Here is a 19,973-nt window from a genome sequence, read left to right on the forward strand (position 1 = left end):
CACAATGTGGGACTTTTCTCCATGTTTAAAAGATCTGCGCATATTTGGGGTAAATTGTCCAAATGCTATATCCAAAGTGGTCTATTGCTTCCAAACAGTTTCTTATCAAACGAAACATCGAAACTACATGCAGTACACATCTTCGCAACATTCGCCTTCATTAACATTTTTTTTTTTTAGATTAAAATTCATGGCAAGAGCTCTCATATTCAGTTGACTACTTGAGACAAATGTCAAAAATATACTTGATGACCATTCTCGTTTCAGGTAACGTAAATGCTACCGATCAGGTTCCCGACAACCAAGTATGGACCCCTGCAACAGCAACTTTCTTCTATGGCCAGCCAAAAGCTACCATCAGCTGCAAATTTATCGGGACTCCATACGGTGTCTACTGGATGAAAGGTATTTAGTAGTTTATATGAAGGGGGAACACGGGCGTAGAGAGGGGAGCCTGTGTAATAGTTAAAATTTCAATATTGCAGTGTTATTATCCTTTTGAAAAATGAGAGAACACTGATTTTTTTTTGTAATGCATTTGATACTATATCAAAATTTCTCCTTATCCGAGTGAGGAAACTATTGTTGTTCTTTAGACAAACTAGTCATTGACCAAAAGGAATTTTTATCCTTTTGTGGTCAATAACTAGTTTGTTTACTACCGAATCGATTCCCCAGTGGTCTACACCCTGCCAGTCTACTATCCGCATAGTCCAATAATCATTTTATCTAATTAATTGGTCTCATAACCATTCAGGCTAATATTCATCTGGTCGCTATCCATTTGGTCAAATCTCCAATAAGTCTGCTACCTATTTGGTATATCACTCATTTGGTCCTAATGCCGGTCGGTCTAATTTCCAGTCAGTCTAATGCCATTTTCGTCGACGATCCATAAGGTCTAATAACCAATTGATGATTTTTATTATTAAAAGGGACTTAATAACATTGTTCAGATGGGAGAAAAAGATGCTTAGGTATTGATTTCAATGCTTTATGTACAATTAAAGATAATCTAAACATTTTAGTGAAAACAGACCATTATTATTGATAAAAATTGGGCAAAATTATCTGATCGATTCCTTAATTCTCCCAACTATATTATTACAATCTAATTACATTAACATTACAATGGACTGGCTTGATATACCATTCCAGACACTTAATCGTTGAAAGATTTTTTTTAAGCCTGTTATATGTCTTTCGTTCATGGAAAAACGGTTGGAAACATTAAAAAATGGTAGATGGAATTTACTGTAAAAGGGTATCGCGAAGTTACCCCTTCAGAGAAAACCATGAATATCTTTGTGGTTAGGGAATTTTTTTCAGGATGTTTTGCATGTTTAAGGAGTAGTACAGTAGAAGGAAAAATAATAAAAAAAAACATTACATACACAAATTGAGCAGTGTTTTTATCAACCTTCAACAATGTTACCGAGTCACTTTAAGATTATATGGATGATAGAAGAAACGGCCATTAGACAAACTAGAAATTAGAACGGCTTATAAATCAAAAGTAACTAATATCGTAATTTAAAATTTAAAAAATCACAAACTTACAAGAAGTGGACAAAAGCGACATCATTCGCAAACATAAGCATTTTATTGGATTCAATATTTTCATCTTATGTCCTCTACTTTCAGGGAGTACCCCGGCTACTGCAGACACGCTTCTATCTCGCACCAAAGGGGAAGTATCCGGACCAAAGTTTGACGATGGGTCGCTTACTATTACTGAGGACTACTCTCTCGTCTTTAATAATGTTCAAGCTGGTGATGAAGGCAATTACATATGCAGAGTTTCAAATCATAACGGCTATCTGATCGTCAATAACACTGATGTCATGGTCTTAGGTGAGTTAAAATTATCATTTAATATATTTCAATTTCAAATTAGGCGCCTTTTTTGAGGATCTAAAAATATCAGCTATAAAAGGCGAATTCCAACAACTAGCTCTGGGTAACAACATGCATGTCACAAATTAATCTGTTGAATGTTATAACGGCGATTCACTAGCCATTTATCAAATAGGAAAATGCAGCTAGGTAAAACAATCATATTCACCACACAGTGGATTTAGATGTTGTTGTATTTTGTGTTTTGTTTTAGTAAAAATCATGTCCTGACACATAGGCACCAGCTTTTGATGACTTTACCATAATACCAATTGATTAATGTGCTTTCAATATGCATTTTGTTGTCGTCGTTGTGACTTATGGGGGCAACTTCGCTTTTTTATCATTTTTGTATTACTGTATGCTGTAGAATATCATTACCTTTATACACAGATATACAACTCTGCGGTAACTTCCAACTAAAGTAAATGTTATGTTAATATCGACAGGACTTTCATTTGCTTTGCTATCGAAGTTACTAAATGATTTGTCATACAATGTACAAACTAACTGAATCGGTCCAAATTCTTTCAAATCTTGTACGTGTAGATCCGGCTCAAGTGAGTATTTTTACAGAACCAAGTATTACAGGATGGGTCGGGCATTCGGTCAATCTTCAGTGTGCTTTCAGAGGCACCCCTGAACAAGTCCTCTGGAACAGAGTCCAAGGGGAACCTGAGTCTAAGAGCGTCGAAACTGTCCTGAGATACACGTCAGGTGGAAATGAGGTGCTGGGAGACAGGAGATATAGTTGGAGCGACAACTACGGACTGATCATAAGGGATCTACGGGTCTTGGACGAAGGGAACTTTACTTGTATAGTTTCTAAGACGGGTGGAACTGAGATCCATAACACGACAGTCCTTGCCGTTTATGGTGAGAGATATATACCATTCGTTAGCAAACAAAATAAAATTAAAATATACCTCAAATTCAAAAGCCCTGTGCGTCAACTACTAAAATGTGCAATTATGAAAATGTCATTGTAATCTTGAGATGATTTTCCAAGGTAATTCGAAGAACAGTATTGACATTGCCCTTAAGTTTATTTCTTGAAAGTCTTTGCTGTTCCAGAGGACTCGTTGCGGTCGTGGTAATATGAAGGCGACGATGTGTAATCGTTTTAATGGAATAACTTGAATAATTTATATTTGATCCAAATTTATCCCACCCATAGTAAAGACTAGTATGGCGGTGTTTAAAACAGAGAAAACTGTGTAATTAGTTACATTTGCTTTAATGTGATATAACATAATCATGCTGATAGATTAAATTATGTTGGGAATTCATTTATATTTTCAATTCATTCTCGTGTGCGTTCTTGAACTATGTTTTCAATGATATAAATGCTCAGGTTCTTTACGCTCTCTCTAAAAAAAATGGTATAACTGGAATGCGTGAAAAAATTATATTTATGAAAATGGCTTATATAACATTAATATGTCGTATCCTTTAACCACGGTCACCTCTTTCAGCCTTGGCTGAAAAGCCGTACCTCCCTATTCCGTACGATAGTCCCAACCTGGAGCGATTTATGGTAAATGACCTGAATATTATGTATTTACAAGTTTATTTTTGATAATAAATTCCGTAACTCCTTCTAATGTTCTGTTATTTCATTCAGCTCGTGCAGAAAAGCCGTACATCCAAATTGCGCAGTGTAAGTCTCAACCCGAAATAGCTACAAATGGCACAACTCCTGAGTCTTGTCAGTACAATGTGACTAAAGATAAGGATTCCTTTGAGCTGCAATGCTCGGTCATACGAGCCAAGCCACAGGTGAATATTCTCTGGCAGGAGGAGTCGCAGAACCTCACTGCATCGCAGATTGTCACTCAGAGGAGTGATGGTGCCTTTGACGTGACAGCAACCATAAGCAGAAGGACAAATCAATCCGATCAGTTCAATTTCAGGTGCATTGCTTCTGGTCTGGCTGTCAATGGAACCGCAGAACGTACTGTGATTGTTGAAATCATCAAACCTGTTCAAGGTAAATGTTGATTAAGACATGACTGGATAGATCGGACTTATTGTCTCATTATAAATTGCGCATTTCACTATTTGAGAGTAGTTAGTACATATTCGCAAAATAGCATGATTTTTTTTGTTTCCCAAATTTTTAAATAATTTTTTTCTAGCGTAGTGATTGTAATTTGTTTTGTTGTGTTGTCATTTATCTTTAGGATCCCTATCAGGATCCCTATCAGGTTCTCTATCAGGTGGATACATCTTCCTTATTCTCCTTCTTATCGTGGTTATTTCCGCTTTTCTGATCTTCGTCGTTTGTAGAGGGTGGAAGTATCACAAAACAGGTATTTTCTTCACGCTTTCTTCGGCTATCATGACGGAATAAGTTGTTTGTTTTTCTCCTCAAATTCAATGATTGAAATGCTCTCAAATGCTTTATTCACTAATGTATTTACATTTCATACATGTCCAAATGCCTACATACAAATCCTCGATTCGCTTAAATAATTATTTAAAATTACACCAAAGTTTTGATTCAATTTGAATTAAAAAAGAATAATTCTTGCTTGTAATCGGGTATGTAGTGTAGGCCTTATACTTAACATTCACCAATAATGCATGTCGCATCAATAAGTCTTTAGAGTTAAAGATTTTAGAAAGCAGTAACGGTGAAGTTTAAAAAGTAGTGTTTTTGCTAACTATCCTTGATTACACTATCCTTGACACCCGAATAATTATGTCCTATACACGAGTTTTAGTATGTGCAGAATTAGAAAGAGCTCTTTAAAAAAAATGCAATGACCAATTTGTTTGCTTTATTTCTTATAGAGTGCCCTATTGACAAATATGTATCCGTTGAGTCTCAAGAAAACGCAGACTCTGGGACCAGACGTGGGTTTAAATGGATCATGACAAGAGGTATTTTGTGCACTATCTTTATATTCATCATGGCCTTCATTAAAGAGGTGTCTTGTCGAGTAGTTTTATCACTTGGCCGAAAATACATAGATCGAGGGTTCGAGCCTCGGCACTGCAGTTGTTAGAGCAAGGTATTTTTGTATACATTGCTTCTCTCTGCCCAGGAGCTAGATGTGTTAGATTAGCATGTGCGCGCCTGTTAACAGGCGACTAGTTGGACCGCTCCCCAAGGAGTGGAAAAATGCATTGTAATGTGCATTGTAATGTGCAGAATAGTAACTGAATCCATTGACCGGAGTTATAATAATACTGTTAGCGCTTTGGTCAGTAAATGGAAGAAAAATATTATAAAACAGGTATTTGTAATTTTTTTATCTTAATTTTATCATTATTATTGTAATTATCATTATTATTAAAGATATTATCCGTTAAAGGCTAATTCCACTCCAACACTTATCTGCTTTTAATAGATGCAGGTAAACATGAGAAACAGAGTAAAAAGGATTTGAGTAATATCGGATAACTAATAAGGAAATTATGAGAAAGAAAAAAATTAAGTGTGAAAAACTATGGAACTTCGAAAATAACTACACAAATTGTCAATTTAATTATCATTTTGTGATGTCATTGCCTCACTATTTATCAATTGCTTCATATATTTATATCCCATTAATTTCCCTTTTTATCCCCCAAAATTAGATTTCCACATGCCTTTACCAAGGTTATATGATTTGTATCATATTGCTTGCCTGACATTACACAAAATCTTTTAAGAACGTTGAAGAAGTAATACTATTTTCTAAATATCAAATATTCATAATCATTGATTTTCATATAAATAGCGAATATCAAAGTTCACAATTGTCATAATTTAATTGATCTGTATTAGTGCATCCACACAAAATCATATTACTATCAATTTATCTTGGATGCTGGTGTCAAAAAATAAAATTTTCTTAGGGATAAAGTAGGAAATTCATATTATCAATATAAAGAAAATAATTAATGGATAGTGAGGACAGGACGTTACAGACTCGTGAGCAAGTTGCCAATTTGTCTTGTGATTTTTAAAGTTTTTCCATATCATTAAAAATCCATAACTTTCTTATTGGTTATCCGATTTTGCTTTTTTTGATTAGTTTATCTGCTTCTATTAAAAGTAAGTTTGTTTTTTTGGAGTGGACTTGTAACGATGATCTAGGAAACCATGCTAAATCGTAACGTAACACATGTTCAATCATCAAAAGCAAATTGAGCCCATGAACTTTGACCACTGATTTGACGCTGTCGACATGGTTGATACTTTTTTTTTAATTATTGAACATTCTACCAATTAGGACTTTTCTCTTCCTGTAAATTTGCGTGTTAAAACGAAATATATATGAAACAAAAAACACGCTTTCGCAACGCAGACTTGTCTATCATCTCTTAAAGATATTTGATTCATCCCCCTTCACTTCTCCGAGATGTCAAATAAAGGGATTTTTCAAATTTCAGGTCAGAAAGGGCTGCAAGTAATATGCAAAATGTATGACGAATCAAGAGATTCGTAATAGCAGATCAGTTACGGTGTTAAAAATATTTCGTAAATCATATCTGTTTGATTCGGCAAATATTTAATTTGCTCTTATTATTTTGTATGATATTATTGTATATTATAATTATTATAATTATTATCATTTTTATTATTTTTTATCATTTTGTTTATCATTATTATTCTTAGGAATATTATTATTATAATAATCATCATAATCCTTATTATCATTTGTTTAATACTTTTTCAGATTGTGTTTGCTGGGTATTTAGTTGCAAGAAACAGGAGGAAAGAACTCACGATATTGTTGAAATACAACCACTGAGTAAGTATTTACGTTCCGTCTGTTAATTGATCCGTCATCTTGTGTGAGACGTTTTGCATCTCACAATATGGTGTTCCTTGATACTTCCTTGAATAATTGCATGATAATTGCATTGTTTGATGTTGTGTGTTATTTAAAGTTAGAAGCCATTCGTATGATACATCCTATAAGGGTGATTGAACACCTAGAATGCAAAGAGGCAAGCGGGCTAGCTGGCGTAGAATTCCTACGATCAAGAACCTACTCATAGACCTAGGTCTGTATTTAGCTTCTTTCAAAATTAAGAATTTATAGTCAGCCAGATGGGGAGACAGAGGTGGATATCAGAAATCTCTTTCGTTTATATAAATTCGTCATTTTTTTCTAATCCATTGTTAGGGCCTAAAAATTAAGAATTATGCACATATTCTCATTCACCCTGCAGTACAAATCACAACAAATTTAATTCAATTCAAAGAAACTTATTTTGTCTTCAATGCCCTTTTTCGTATCAACATAATACTCAAGTATTAAATGTGTACATCTGTAATGACATAACTAATTCAACAGAGCATAATTGACAGTTTTAATACAAAGAAGACGGCGTGAATCCTATAAGTATAGACTTGCGTCGGAAACGTCTGAAAACTATAACTATATCTAATGAGGTAAGATACAAGGGTATATTAACTAAGTGTTTAATACAGTGAATAGATAACATTGATAGATTATACATGTATTACTTTTGAATAAAAATGCTCGGAATCTATTATAATTGAAACCTTCAGATAAAGTCAATTTCAATTGTCTAGCAGAAAATTTATATTGTTAGTGACCAATTATAGATAACAGTATTTTTTTTTGTTTTGGATAGCTTGTTATGGTTGTGATATTGATGATATTTACCTCTTAATATTGGGTCCGTTTTCCTTTGCTGTGTCAACCTCTTTTGTGATATAAAAATCTTTTATGGAGTTTCAAATCTGATGCAAAATTTAAAAAAATATAACTATTTATTCATGGGCTTTAAAGATGGGTGTGTAAAATTGATTGTATATTTCTGACGCACAAGCTAGAATCCCTCATCCTCAATAAATGAAATTGAAAGAAAAATAGTTGTCAATGTTCAAACTACCGACTTCTCTGTTTCCATGTATTCTTATTTATTCTGTCAGACGAGGAAGACTCCGAGCTAGAGGTCCTTAGAGAGAAGCTGATAAGTTACAAACCTGGAAAGACTACAGGGATGGCAGGTGTAGACATACCTGACTCGTCGATCCATATCGGACTCTTTGGTGCCATGGGTGCAGGGAAATCATCTTTCATCAATTCATTGTACTTTGCTCTAACGAGTAAGTGAGACCAGGCGCGTACGCAAGATTTTTTCGAAGGGGGGGGGGTTAAAATTTGAAAATCACGCCGAAAATTTCGCATAAGCGGGGGGAGAGGACATATTTTTTGTCAGAGAAATGAGTTTGATAATAATTTTGAAAATGGCGTCTTAAATTATTCAGTGCCTTAGATGGGGGCGCGTATACCTCGCCCAATGCCTGGTGTAACCCTCTCCACCCTGCCCTCGTTAGACGCTGCGTACACTGTGATATGACGCGGTAAACCGCGATGGCTTCTTGCGGTGACGTATCTGTAATACGCTTCTTGTTTATTTATCATTTACACAGAGGGTTTAAAACAGAGGTTTTTGCGTTTCATATCTGAACGAGCCTTAAGATTCCACGAACCGAGTAAATAATTAGCCAGGTATTTTGCAATTTACTCCTACATCTTTGGGTTAAAATCGTGTATTATATTGTAATTCCAATTCCTCTTTTAGACGAGTTAAATATAACGGAATTGTTATTCTTGTTTCAATTTTTTTTGTGGAGTTGAGTATCACATGTCGATAATTGATTAATTTTAATTTTTAAAATTGTTATAATTCATGATAATTATCTGATTTCCTCTTTAACTCCATATCTTTCCACACCAGATGAGTACAAGAATGTCGCCATCGAAGCTGATGATACAGCAGGTGGTAGTGAAACCAAGTTCAGGGAGACGGTAGAGCTAACAGATCAAATACACATTGTTGATAATCGAGGAATGAAGGACTTCAAGTTGAAACACATTCAGAAAGAATTGATGCCTCAGATTCGTGAGTAACGATTCGTATATATTTTCTGTCGTGTATTGCTTAAATGATGCCTTTGGCATGTGTACATCCATACATAGATACTATCACTTTATCTTGATTTGTTATCTTTTCATAGGTTTTGTCGGCTTCATTTGATATATTAGCTGTCGTAGTCGAGTGGTTTAATAACTTGAGTTTAAATTGAAAGGTCGAGGGTTCGATCTCAGACACAGCACTAATGTCCTTTGGCAAGGCATTAATCCACGTTTGCCACTGCAGGAGAAAAATGCAGACCTAATAGGATTCTAAAAGATTTTGTTTTAGTTATTTCCATATGCCCTTATGGTAACTATATAGTAGGCAAACTCCTAAGAAAGGGGAGATGGTGCACATTGCGTGTGAATGAATCCTTTGACCGGGGAATATAAGCACTATATAAATCCAGATTATCATTATTATTGTATTGCTCACTGAACTATAATACCATGATAGGACTTTTCACCAACAAAAAATCATCACGAATGGAATGAATTAAACTGAATTTTTGTTAAAAATGAGTTATATTAGCCGGTTTTGACTTTCTCCATTATATACATTTTACTCTCAGTAATCATTTTGATTTTTCCTATCCAGGAGGGGAACGAGGACTTAAACCTGAGAAAAAGGTTAAGGAAGGAAAACAGATCCACTGCCCTGTATTTGTGTGCAATCTAAGGTAACGTATGGAAGTATTTTCTTTAAAACTTGACTTTCAATTTGTTGATGATCAATTTGTTTAAATTAGTTGCAAAGAGACCTTGACAATTTTTTTGTTAAAATCCTGGCAACTGGAACCTTATCAAAAATCTAATATTACACAAAATGTAAGTTGCCCGTCACCATAAAACGGCTTCAAATGTCAAAAACGTTAACCCTTTGAAATTCGGAAAAGTTTTTGTGTGTGCACGTTAGTAGTCATAGTAGTAGTTTAGTAGTAGAAGTAGTATCAGCAACAACACTAGTAGTAGTAGTAGTAGTAGTAGTTGTTGTAGTAGTAGTAGTAGTAGTAGTGCGTAGAAGTAGTAGTAGTAGTAGTAGTAGTAGTAGTAGTAGTAGTAGTAAGAGTAAGAGTAATATAAGTAAAGTAATATAATAATAATAATAATAATATGGATATTTATGTAGCGCCGGTATCCGCCAGGCTCTGACGCTCTTGGCGCTGTACATACATGTACATGTATTACTATCACAAAAATATAACTTTCTTAACTAAAATAAAGTAAACTAAAACAACACAAATTATTACGCTACATTGACATGATTAAATAGCACTGTTTAGAAAGAGATGGGTTTTTAGAGCAACTTTGAAGTCATGAAGGGCAGTTAAATTACGAATACTAAGTGGCAGCTTATTCCAAAGGGACGGACCAAAATGAGAAAATGCTCTATCCCCCAAGAACTGCGCGTCTCAGGGACAACTAATAAGGAGGACTGAGATGAACGAAGATGTCTTGTAGGCTTATACTTTAAGTAGTAGTAGTAGTAGAAACAGTAATATCAGTAATAGTAGCGGTATCAGTAGTTGCAGCGGTTGTAATAGCAGTAATAGAAGTAGAAGTTGAAGTAGGTATGGTTATTATACTAATAGCAATTAAATTAACGATGGAAGTGTATAGTCGCTATTATTTCTAGTTTCAATAATAAGATATTATTTATACGATCAATGATTTATTGTGTAAAGAAATGTGATTTAACCCTATGGTGTCGTTATGTATAATTGTATATGAACTAACATGATTCAATTCAATAAATCTAATCTAATTAAAGGTCCTGTTTCTCCTTTGTATCTATACAGCCAACCAATTAAACATGATGCTACGCTGGAATTTATTAAAGAATTTTCTGACAAAGTAAATGATCACTTTGGTAAGTTATAATTAAAATCTTGATCAGGAGGCATTTACGGATATTATGAACTATAAACTTCAGAGACGTTGTTGTTCTAGACTGACAAATTCGAGATCTAATAATTACTCGACATGCTAGTATACGCGTATTCCATGCGTTTAGTGTTGGCTCAGTCAGTAGAGCGTCCGCCTAACAACCGGAAGGTTGTGGGTTCGAACCCCGGCCGCGTCATACCAAAAGACGTTAAAAGATGGGAGTTGTTGCTACCTTGTGTGGCGTTCAACAATATAAGCCTAAGCCTATGGACTATTAGGCTAATATAAGGGATAGAGCAACGTCGATCTGGCGCTGCTTAGTGGCTGCCGGGCTCACGATCAATTGGGCAAAAAAAAATTCCGGTTAGGTTTAATAAAATTTGGAGTGGACTATTAGGCTATTATTATTATTATTCTTATTATAGGGTTTATTATATAAACTTGGCACAGGGGGATTTGTGGCTTGGTACAATGGGGATTAGCCCTGTGGCACTGGGCTGTATTCATGTATTCTGTTCACATGTTCAACAGAGTGCAAGGTACCAATTACGTAATCTAAGTTTCATAAGAAAGTGTTTATCTAAACCTGCGGCTGAGATCTTAATTCATGCTTTAATTTCTTCTCGTTTAGATTTTGCAAATTCATTGTTCTGTAACCTTCCAAAAAAGATGTCACAAAACTGCAACGACTTCAAAATTCTGCAGCCCGCCTATTAACATTCACTAAGAAATCTGATTCCATATCACCAATTCTCCGTTCTCTCCATTGGTTGCCAGTTGAAAAAAGGATTATTTTTAAAATTATGTTACTTGTACATCATTCAGTTTACTCTCTTTCTTCCCCTGCATACGTGAGCAACTCTGTTTGAAAATACAACCCCACACGAAGTCTTCGCTCCTCATCAGACACACTATTGCTTAATACACCCACTGATAAAACATGCTTGGGGGGAACGGGCTTTCTCAGCCATGGGTCCAAAACTGTGAAATAAGCTCCCTCTAAAATTACGTCAACTGTCATCGACAGAAACATTCAAATTACAACTAAAAACCTATTTGTTTCTTTCGTTGTAATTATTGCAATATTCTAATTTACTATGTCTAGGAGAATTCCGAATTTGTTTTTCGGTTTATTGTTTTTTCTTTCTTATGCCTGTTACATGTACTCTTTTCTAAGCGCCATGAGCACCGAAAGGTGGACCTGTGCGCTATACAAGTAGCCACTATTATTATTATGGCAGGATAAGAGTTAAGAGAGATAGAGCGATGAAAAAGGCTAGCAGGCTACCGTGATTAAAGGCTACTTTATCCAAGATTATGATGACGTGGATCCTCATTATATGATTGGTTGAAAGCGTACACGTGACCAGGCATTTATTTAGCCTAACGCGTATATCCACATAGTTATTGCGCTTTACAAAAAATGAATATTATTATTATTATTTTGGATAATGACCGGTAATTATCCAATTCCAATGACTGGTCATTAGTAAAATCATGTTATAAAAGATTATGTTATAAAACAAATGAAACATAATCTTATAAAACAAATAATACACATCATTTAGTTCGGGCATTAGTAAAATTACCCACACTCGGTACCTTCGAAACAGTCCAAACACACTCTGCTACCGCCCCGAGACTGTTCTGAACGTACCTTGTGTGGGTAATTCTTACTAATGCCCTCACTGACGTGTATTATTTGTATGCTATTACGTCAGCCGTGTGCCATGTATGTACTATTAGACGCACGTTGATTACCCCCCCCCCCCCCCCCACTACTCCCAGTCAATTGAAAATATATCTTCATTATCACCACCCAACCAACCAACCAACCACCCATATTGACTTTTAAACAAATAAGGTAATATAATGATTGTCAGCACAAAAAAAGTTGAGGGCTTCTAGAATTCCAATTTTACAATTGTCAACAAGGTCAATCCAAATTTTGTTCCAGTAAGTTCTATCGAATGAAAGCTGAAAAATAAAATGAACAGAATAGCGAAAGTTTTAAATAAATCAGACCAATAATAATTAAGTTATGAATGTTTGAAATATGAGATCACTAAGGCTGTGTAGATCTCAAGTTGGCAGTGTTGGCAGAGGATTATAACGTAGTCGCGAATAAACCCCCCCCCCCCCTGTTTTCGTGTACAAAAATATACTTTATTTCTGTCTTTCTACTTACAGTCTTCTTCCCTAGGGCACTACTCGAAATATAATATGGATAGCATATTATTATAGGTCCTCTAAAGAGAAGAGAACTTCCTGAGTTACATATTCCTGAGTTACATATAATATGAGGCTTTTTTCGGGACACCCTTTTCTTTCATTTAATTTTATTACTAGCTCATGTATGTATGTATTACTCTGTTATCTTGATCTAAACATGAAATTATGCATGACATACTGTTAACTTGTTTGTTTTTTAATTGTACATATAGGAAGAAATAAATGAGAGCTATATGCTCTCTCAATTATAAGAAAAAATGTTTGAAAAATTAAATCGTATTGTTTTGTGTTGGAATAAATAGAAAAGTTGCCCGCCACTTCATCACAGAGATATAACTGATGCAGCCAAATTTGAAGAACCCATACCTGCAGTTATTAAAAATTTCAAGAGTTCGAATCTTCCTAATTTTTGGTCCAATTTCATTCAAAGTTGTACTGGTCAGGCGAATTTACTAATTTTTAGTGTTTTCCTCTTGAGTAGTTTCCTATGAAGGATAGATTTTCCTTTAAAGGTAAAGACCAGTATTGGTAACGCCCCAATTTCAAAAAATGAAATGAAAGCTCTCATTACCAATCATGTGAAAGAATATGTTTTGACTAATACATGATGATAAAAAATTTGCCGGGAAACCGCCTACTAATTCATATATTTGGTAAATTTATTTCTCTCATGGTCGTGTGAGAGAGATAGGGTAGTCCCATATACATCTTTCTGTGTATAGTGCTTGTAACTTTACGAAGAATGGGCCAAATTTCTTATCATTTTGATGATTCCAGAACCTTGCAGATGCTAGATGCTAGATGATCAACCTTTTCTGATCGATTCCACAACGTTTCTTTCACAATGCAATCGCATGACCATTACTGGTCTTTACCTTTAATAAAAGGAATCGATTAATTTCAGAACTTGTTATAACTAGCAAAAGATCGAGAAGAAACAATTTGTAGTGTTTACGAGCAGTTCATGAAAACAGTATTCTATACGCAAACGAATGCGAAATGTTGACTTTTCAACTTTTGGTTAACAAGCTGGTCCAAAATGCCACGTTATCTGCAACGGCCGCGGGTTTATATCAGAAAAGGAAAGCTAGGGAAACAAAGACAAAAAACTGTTTTTTTGCTTTAATATAATTATATTTGCTTATATAGCGCCTTTCACTTACTTTATCAAAAGTATCTAAGCGCTCTACACTAATGCAGCATAATAATTACCCTGGCTTCAGCAGTGCAGCTGTCACGCGTTTCAAGGAATAAATTCCTACCAGGTCCCCATTTGTTTTGCCAAAAGACATTATTGCCGCGGCGGGATTCGAACCGGCGACGTATCCACTCAACCACGACACCTCTACACAGTATACATTAATCATATATGGTGTAGCTAATGATATTTTTTAAGACACCTTAAATCTTGTATGATTATCTTGATATATACATCTTCATCTTCATCTTCAATATATACAATACTTCACCAGATTTTCGTACAGCAAGGATTCAAAATAAATCGAAACAGGAAATTAGAAACCCATTGAATGCATTTGTTTTAAACAAATTGTTTTGTATGTCTCGTTTTTACAGGTCGTAACGCGATGGTTGTCGTCACTCATAAAGGGAAGCTGGATGAATCTGCAGAAGCAGATGAAAGCGTGGAGGATGTAGTGCGTAAGATTAAAGATCGAGGTAGTATTCCCAAGAATTACATATGGACATTCGAAAACTATACTGGAGATTGCCACGCTCACGATGCAGTGAAAAGTATTGAATATTTGAACTTTCTTTCCACGTGCTTAGCGATAGGAGAGAGGAATATCAGATTTAAGTTGGAAAGAGAAGCTGAGGAAACAAAGAGGCGTAAGTGAAAGAAAAGGTCAATCCAGACAATTTTACAATGCACGTTCTATGGAAGGTTCAACCACATTTCGTTTTAATGATCAGAGATATTTGCAGATTGCAAACTTTATTCAAAGTATAGATCAAGAATATGATACCAAACATTCTTTTTCAATTTCGTAGGACAGATCAACGTGAAGAATATACTTGATTACAAATATTATCATACTTGTTTTCATCACCATTGTTATCGTGATTATTAGTATAATTATAATTTTCATAATTTTTTTATTACTGTAATATCAGCTTGTTGTTTTTTAGTAGTAGTAGTAGTAGTAGTAGTAGTAGTAGTAGTAGTAGGACTAATTACTAGTAGTATGTGTGTTTCTGCGAGATATTTATCTTTACTAAACGGAGGGAAATATCTTCTTTATTACGCTATTTTACAATGTCAGATTGCCATGCCTGTTCGCTTTCTATGTCATTAGCAATTCCAATGTCGTATTTCATTTGCACAGTGTTGCAAAGAGAAACAAATGGAAGTCTATACCTAAATAATCAATTCGATCAATACGTGATAATACATGTACATATTGTAGACATGTACATAGTATGTATATATTATGTATATAGTAACACGGGCAACGGTATCTTGGTAAACTATTCGGTAATCAAATCATATTTAGATCATGAAATCATCTGTCAAATTATAAACCGTGCATGTTATCTTCTTGAGTCATGTTTGATCCTACCATTCTGCTAAATGCATATCCCATTTATAAATAACACTCTTAAAAGAACATTTTGGATTTTCCTGAATGTATACATATTCATGTAAAGTGTTTTTATTGATGACGGATCCAGGGGCACGGGAGCACATTCCCCGGCTAAATCCAATGAGAAAAATTCCAAGTATAGCAACAAAATGTGCCCTAAATGTGTGCCCCTTAGCTGCTACTACATTTACTATTTCTACTCCAAAAAGCGAACTTTCTCCCCTAAAAATGTATTTTTTGGTTAAGTTTGGGGGGATGTGTACTTCAACAAAATGATTGTTTCTTTGCTTGTCCGGAAATTATGAGGAGGAAAGAGCTTGTTTTAATACTAAGTAGTTTATGAGAAAATATTCAGAAATGTTCCTGCCTGCCCCAAAATTCGGGATTCGCAATTTGTGTTGCTTTCTAAAAGCCAGTTCGTAGAATATATCTGCGCATTAGCAGATAAAGGTAATTTGTACAAAATGTTAACCCCCCCCCCCCCCGATACTGTACGTTATTGTATTTGTGATCCTTCCTCTTGTCATTTTGTAATGAAATATTTTCTCTTCTTCTGGCAGAGGACATATTGAGATTTCCTTAAAAACAGAGAAAGGAGATAGTTCAAGCATTTCAGGTAGTACAATTAGAGCTGAACCTACACGTACTCGTAGCGGTAGGATAGTGAAACAGCCTACTTTGTTCACTCTTAAGCTTGTAAATAGACTGCATTATACTTATAAATTTGTTGTTGTTGTCCCTATTTACATTGTACGTATGCATTGTGTTTACTATTTGGTTACATTTTTTCACGTTTGTACTTTCATACACTATATACCTATTATCGTTTGTATTTTTGTATTATTATCTATGTATAATGTATAAGAATTGTATTCGCAGGTCATGCATTGCTATTCAAACCTTTAATGTGTGTTTGTTCACTCATAGATTTAATACAATTATAATCATGTTCTAATCATGTATATATACAGCCTCAAATCAGTACAGAAAAAAATTAACTCCGTTGACACTTATAGGTGAACAGATATTTCGCTCATATTGATGTAAACAATCCAAATCGAAACAAAATAAATTCAGTTACAACATTTTCGAACAAAAGAAAAGAAACAAAAACAATACAATGGACCAGTTCAATGATTTAAATTATTATAGCGCCAAAACAAAAGAGTAAACGAAGAATTTGATGACGCATTTCTTTAAAAATTAGGTAAACTATTCCAAAATGCCACACCATCAAATGAAAAACTTTGTTTTCCCATATGGGTTTTTATTTTCGGTAAAATTAATCCTGCGTTGTGTGCACTGCGCGTTCTGCCTTACTTTGATATTTGAAAAATCTTTACGATTGCTTTCATAATAATAATATGGTTATAATGACGGTTACTGCGAGTTATTCTATGAACCGCTTTTCAGTCCATGTAACTGGGTTATTACATTGAAGTCAAGCCATTTAATTTGCTCTATTGATAACAATTTCAATGCTTAGCTATTATCATAATTTGTAACGTATATATTCACGGAGGATAAGGGAATAGTGATTGTAGAAGAGGTTGTAAAGTAAAATCGTATGTTATTATCAGTGTAGCGCTGAATTAACTCTGAAAAAGCTTACCTTCAGTCTTGGTACATGTAAATGGTAAATTACATTGAAGTCATAATCATTTAATTTGCTCTTTGTGATAACAATTACAATACTTAGCTATTATCATAATTTGTCAAGCTATAAATATAAACGTATATATACTCACGGAGGATTGGGGAATAGATATTGTAGGAGAGGTTACAGAAATCAAAAATAAATCACCTTAATAGCGCTCCTTACTCGAGAATCTGGTGCTTTTTTAAATGTTTGTTTATAACCTTTTTATTATGCTTATGGATGAGTTTCGTAGATTTTAACTGCCATTATAAGTTTAATGATTTACAAGAAAAATATATTGGTCTCTTTATATTGTTAATAAAAACATTAAGGAAACCTCAGAATGTTTAGCCAATTTTAGCCAATAAAGCTTTACGCTGATACATTTTGAAATACAAATAACTCAGGCCAAAATACTGAATGCCTGTCGCTCATGCCGATAATCGTGTATACAAATACTCCATATTGCAGTACTTTTGAAATAAGTAAGAACGTCTGTAGGACGCATTTAGGGGGGAAAAATTAAAAAATATTGAAAACAATAAAAAATATATATATATATATTTCTCCTTCTCAAATAACTTCCTCTCCATTCTTATTTATATTTCACTTTAAAAATAAATTTCATTTTACTCTTTTAATAAAAAGATGTTCCTCTTTTGAAATACAAAAGAGGAGGGCTGTCTCGGGCCCTCTGGATCAGCCACCGGGTATCCCCTTCCTATTAGAATTAGACCTAGTCCTAGACAAGTTATATTATTTAGCCTGAATTGAACTTGTTGTAATGTTAGTTCTGAACATAAAGAATTTACAGTGAGTTCTACTTCTAATCCTAATCCAGTCCATGTAGCTGGCCACAGTCATACCGATGTACGGAGTGCACTGTACACACTTTCCTTTAGTAAATAATCAAGAGTAGATGTAGATCTAATTGCAGCCGCCATTGGCAGGCAGGTCTCTTGTACTCTGAACAGGAATTGGTTAGCATTTCATGTTTAAAGTGATGGTTTTAGATTATTATTGGGGTATCTCGTGTAATCCCTTGTAACCGAATCTTTACAGTCTGTGACAATTACAATGACTCAGGTTTTTGTACGGGAGTGTCAGTTTCGTCTCCAAGGCATTTAATCATTCGCTGTACCTTCACTCCGTGAAAACTGTACATGATAAAGCATAACAGGAATGCATAATAAGTATGTGTTCATGAATATAAGTTTCACAATATTAAAGCAGCAATAGCATTCTACTAAATCAAAGGCATTGTCTGAAATCAGTGTCTAACTCCTTTTCATGTTTGCTTGTTAATCTCATATAACATGTCAGACTCTTGACAAATCTCTCTGAACTTTATGTAGAATGTCATAGGTAACACACAATTAAACTTACATCATCTTTATCATGTCTAAATCAGATTTAACACGGTTTCAACTACTAATGTGACCATATTTAGCGAGCTTGAATGACTTTATCATAGTCAAGGAACACAATAACAAAGTCATAACCTGGCTCCTTGGCGGGAAATCGAGCCCCGGTCTTCCGCGTGACAGGCGGAGATACTCACCACTGGCTCCTTGGCGGGGAATCGAACCCCGGTCTTCCGCGTGACAGGCGGAGATACTCACCACACAGTCCCTACGCTGAGGCTGAGCTATGGCGGTCGCATGTACGTACGACGTCAGGAATCACTGATATTATGTTGAAAAGCGCTACCTCTAGGCTGGAAAAAAGTAGAATAAATATTTTCTAAAGAGCGAAATGTTTGTTTTAAGAGGTACGTATATCTTCGAAAAGAAGAATGAATAACGAGCATGGAGTGCAATACATATATCTTCTTATGAAACATGGAGTACCATAAAATAAACTCGAAAAGCTGAAAATGACATTGCATAGCTATACAGCAATATGGCAGCTATGGGCCTTCGAAGTGCCAAACCATTTTTTCTTTATTGAGTAACCCTTTTCAGGAATAGGAAGAACCCTTAACCGCTTGTAATAAGTGTCCCATTCATCTCTGATAATTGACCCTACTCAAATCTGAGAGATGCTCCTTTTACTTTGAAAAGTGCCCCTTTTCCTTTGTATTAAGTGTCCCTTTCCTTTCTAATAAGTGCCTCTTTTCACCACTGGTAAGTGCCCTTTTCATTTTGACACGAGCCCCCTTTTCATTTCAAGAGCCCTTTCCCCTTTTCATGATTGCCCCTTTTGAAATATGATAGGTTCCTTTTTTATTCCGACAGTTGCCCCAAATATTTGGGTAATAAGTGCCCCTTTTCTATTCTCATAATTTCCCCCTTTTTGATGTGTGAGAAGCACTCCTTTTGACTTTGAAATGTACCCCTTTTCTATTCAAATAAGTTTAATTTTCACTTCTGGAACGTGCCCCCTTATTCCATGAAATGTGCCCTTCTTGTCGAGCAACGTTTTCCCTCGAATTTCCCCCAAAGCGCGCTCGCAATTTATAGTTCGTGCATTTATGTCAATTTGATGCTGAATGTCTTTCCGGTCTTTCATTGTGATATTTTGCATTAAAAGTTAGATGTTTTTCTCTTTATAACATTGTTTTGGGTCACAATGAGACATTACACATCGCAAAGTGTTTGCTCGCTCGCATGCATATTAACACCATTACACCCAACTGCAAACCCTGATGCTTGAACAGTATGTTAGGCCATGAAAAGAGAGAAACAATTAAATATGTAAATGATCCCTGGTAATGTATTAATCAAAATATAAGGGTACAAACATATATATGTAAATGCCAATGTCTAAAATTGCATGCTTTTTTCCCTTTGAGGTTTCCCTGTGTACGTGCCCCTTTTTTGTTGG

The 19,973-nt window shown here is 34.9% G+C and overlaps 1 protein-coding gene across 1 annotated transcript; it reads left to right on the plus strand.

Annotated features, from left to right (window-relative positions):
* The first annotated feature begins 248 nt into the window (after positions 1–248).
* LOC105438780 lies at positions 249–16,231 on the plus strand. Its single transcript, XM_030978493.1, has 12 exons — positions 249–405; positions 1,645–1,854; positions 2,446–2,772; positions 3,521–3,886; positions 4,080–4,208; positions 4,693–4,782; positions 6,567–6,641; positions 7,796–7,972; positions 8,608–8,772; positions 9,385–9,466; positions 10,586–10,656; positions 14,481–16,231. The coding sequence occupies exons 1-12, from the start codon at positions 249–251 to the stop codon at positions 14,759–14,761; spliced, it is 2,130 nt and encodes a 709-aa protein (XP_030834353.1). The 3' UTR covers positions 14,762–16,231.
* The last annotated feature ends 3,742 nt before the right edge of the window (positions 16,232–19,973 follow it).

This window comes from Strongylocentrotus purpuratus, unplaced genomic scaffold (genome assembly GCF_000002235.5).
Source record: "Strongylocentrotus purpuratus isolate Spur 01 unplaced genomic scaffold, Spur_5.0 spur5_scaffold_1, whole genome shotgun sequence".
In the NCBI taxonomy this organism is placed as follows: domain Eukaryota; kingdom Metazoa; phylum Echinodermata; class Echinoidea; order Camarodonta; family Strongylocentrotidae; genus Strongylocentrotus; species Strongylocentrotus purpuratus.

Bases quoted from the DNA above. Each gene is read 5' to 3' on its own strand.
- LOC105438780 (XM_030978493.1), top strand. From the start codon at position 249: ATGACCATTCTCGTTTCAGGTAACGTAAATGCTACCGATCAGGTTCCC. The intron at 2,773-3,520 runs GTGAGAGATATA...TATTTCATTCAG, and splicing joins GACAGTCCTTGCCGTTTATG to CTCGTGCAGAAAAGCCGTAC. The intron at 4,209-4,692 runs GTATTTTCTTCA...TATTTCTTATAG, and splicing joins GTGGAAGTATCACAAAACAG to AGTGCCCTATTGACAAATAT.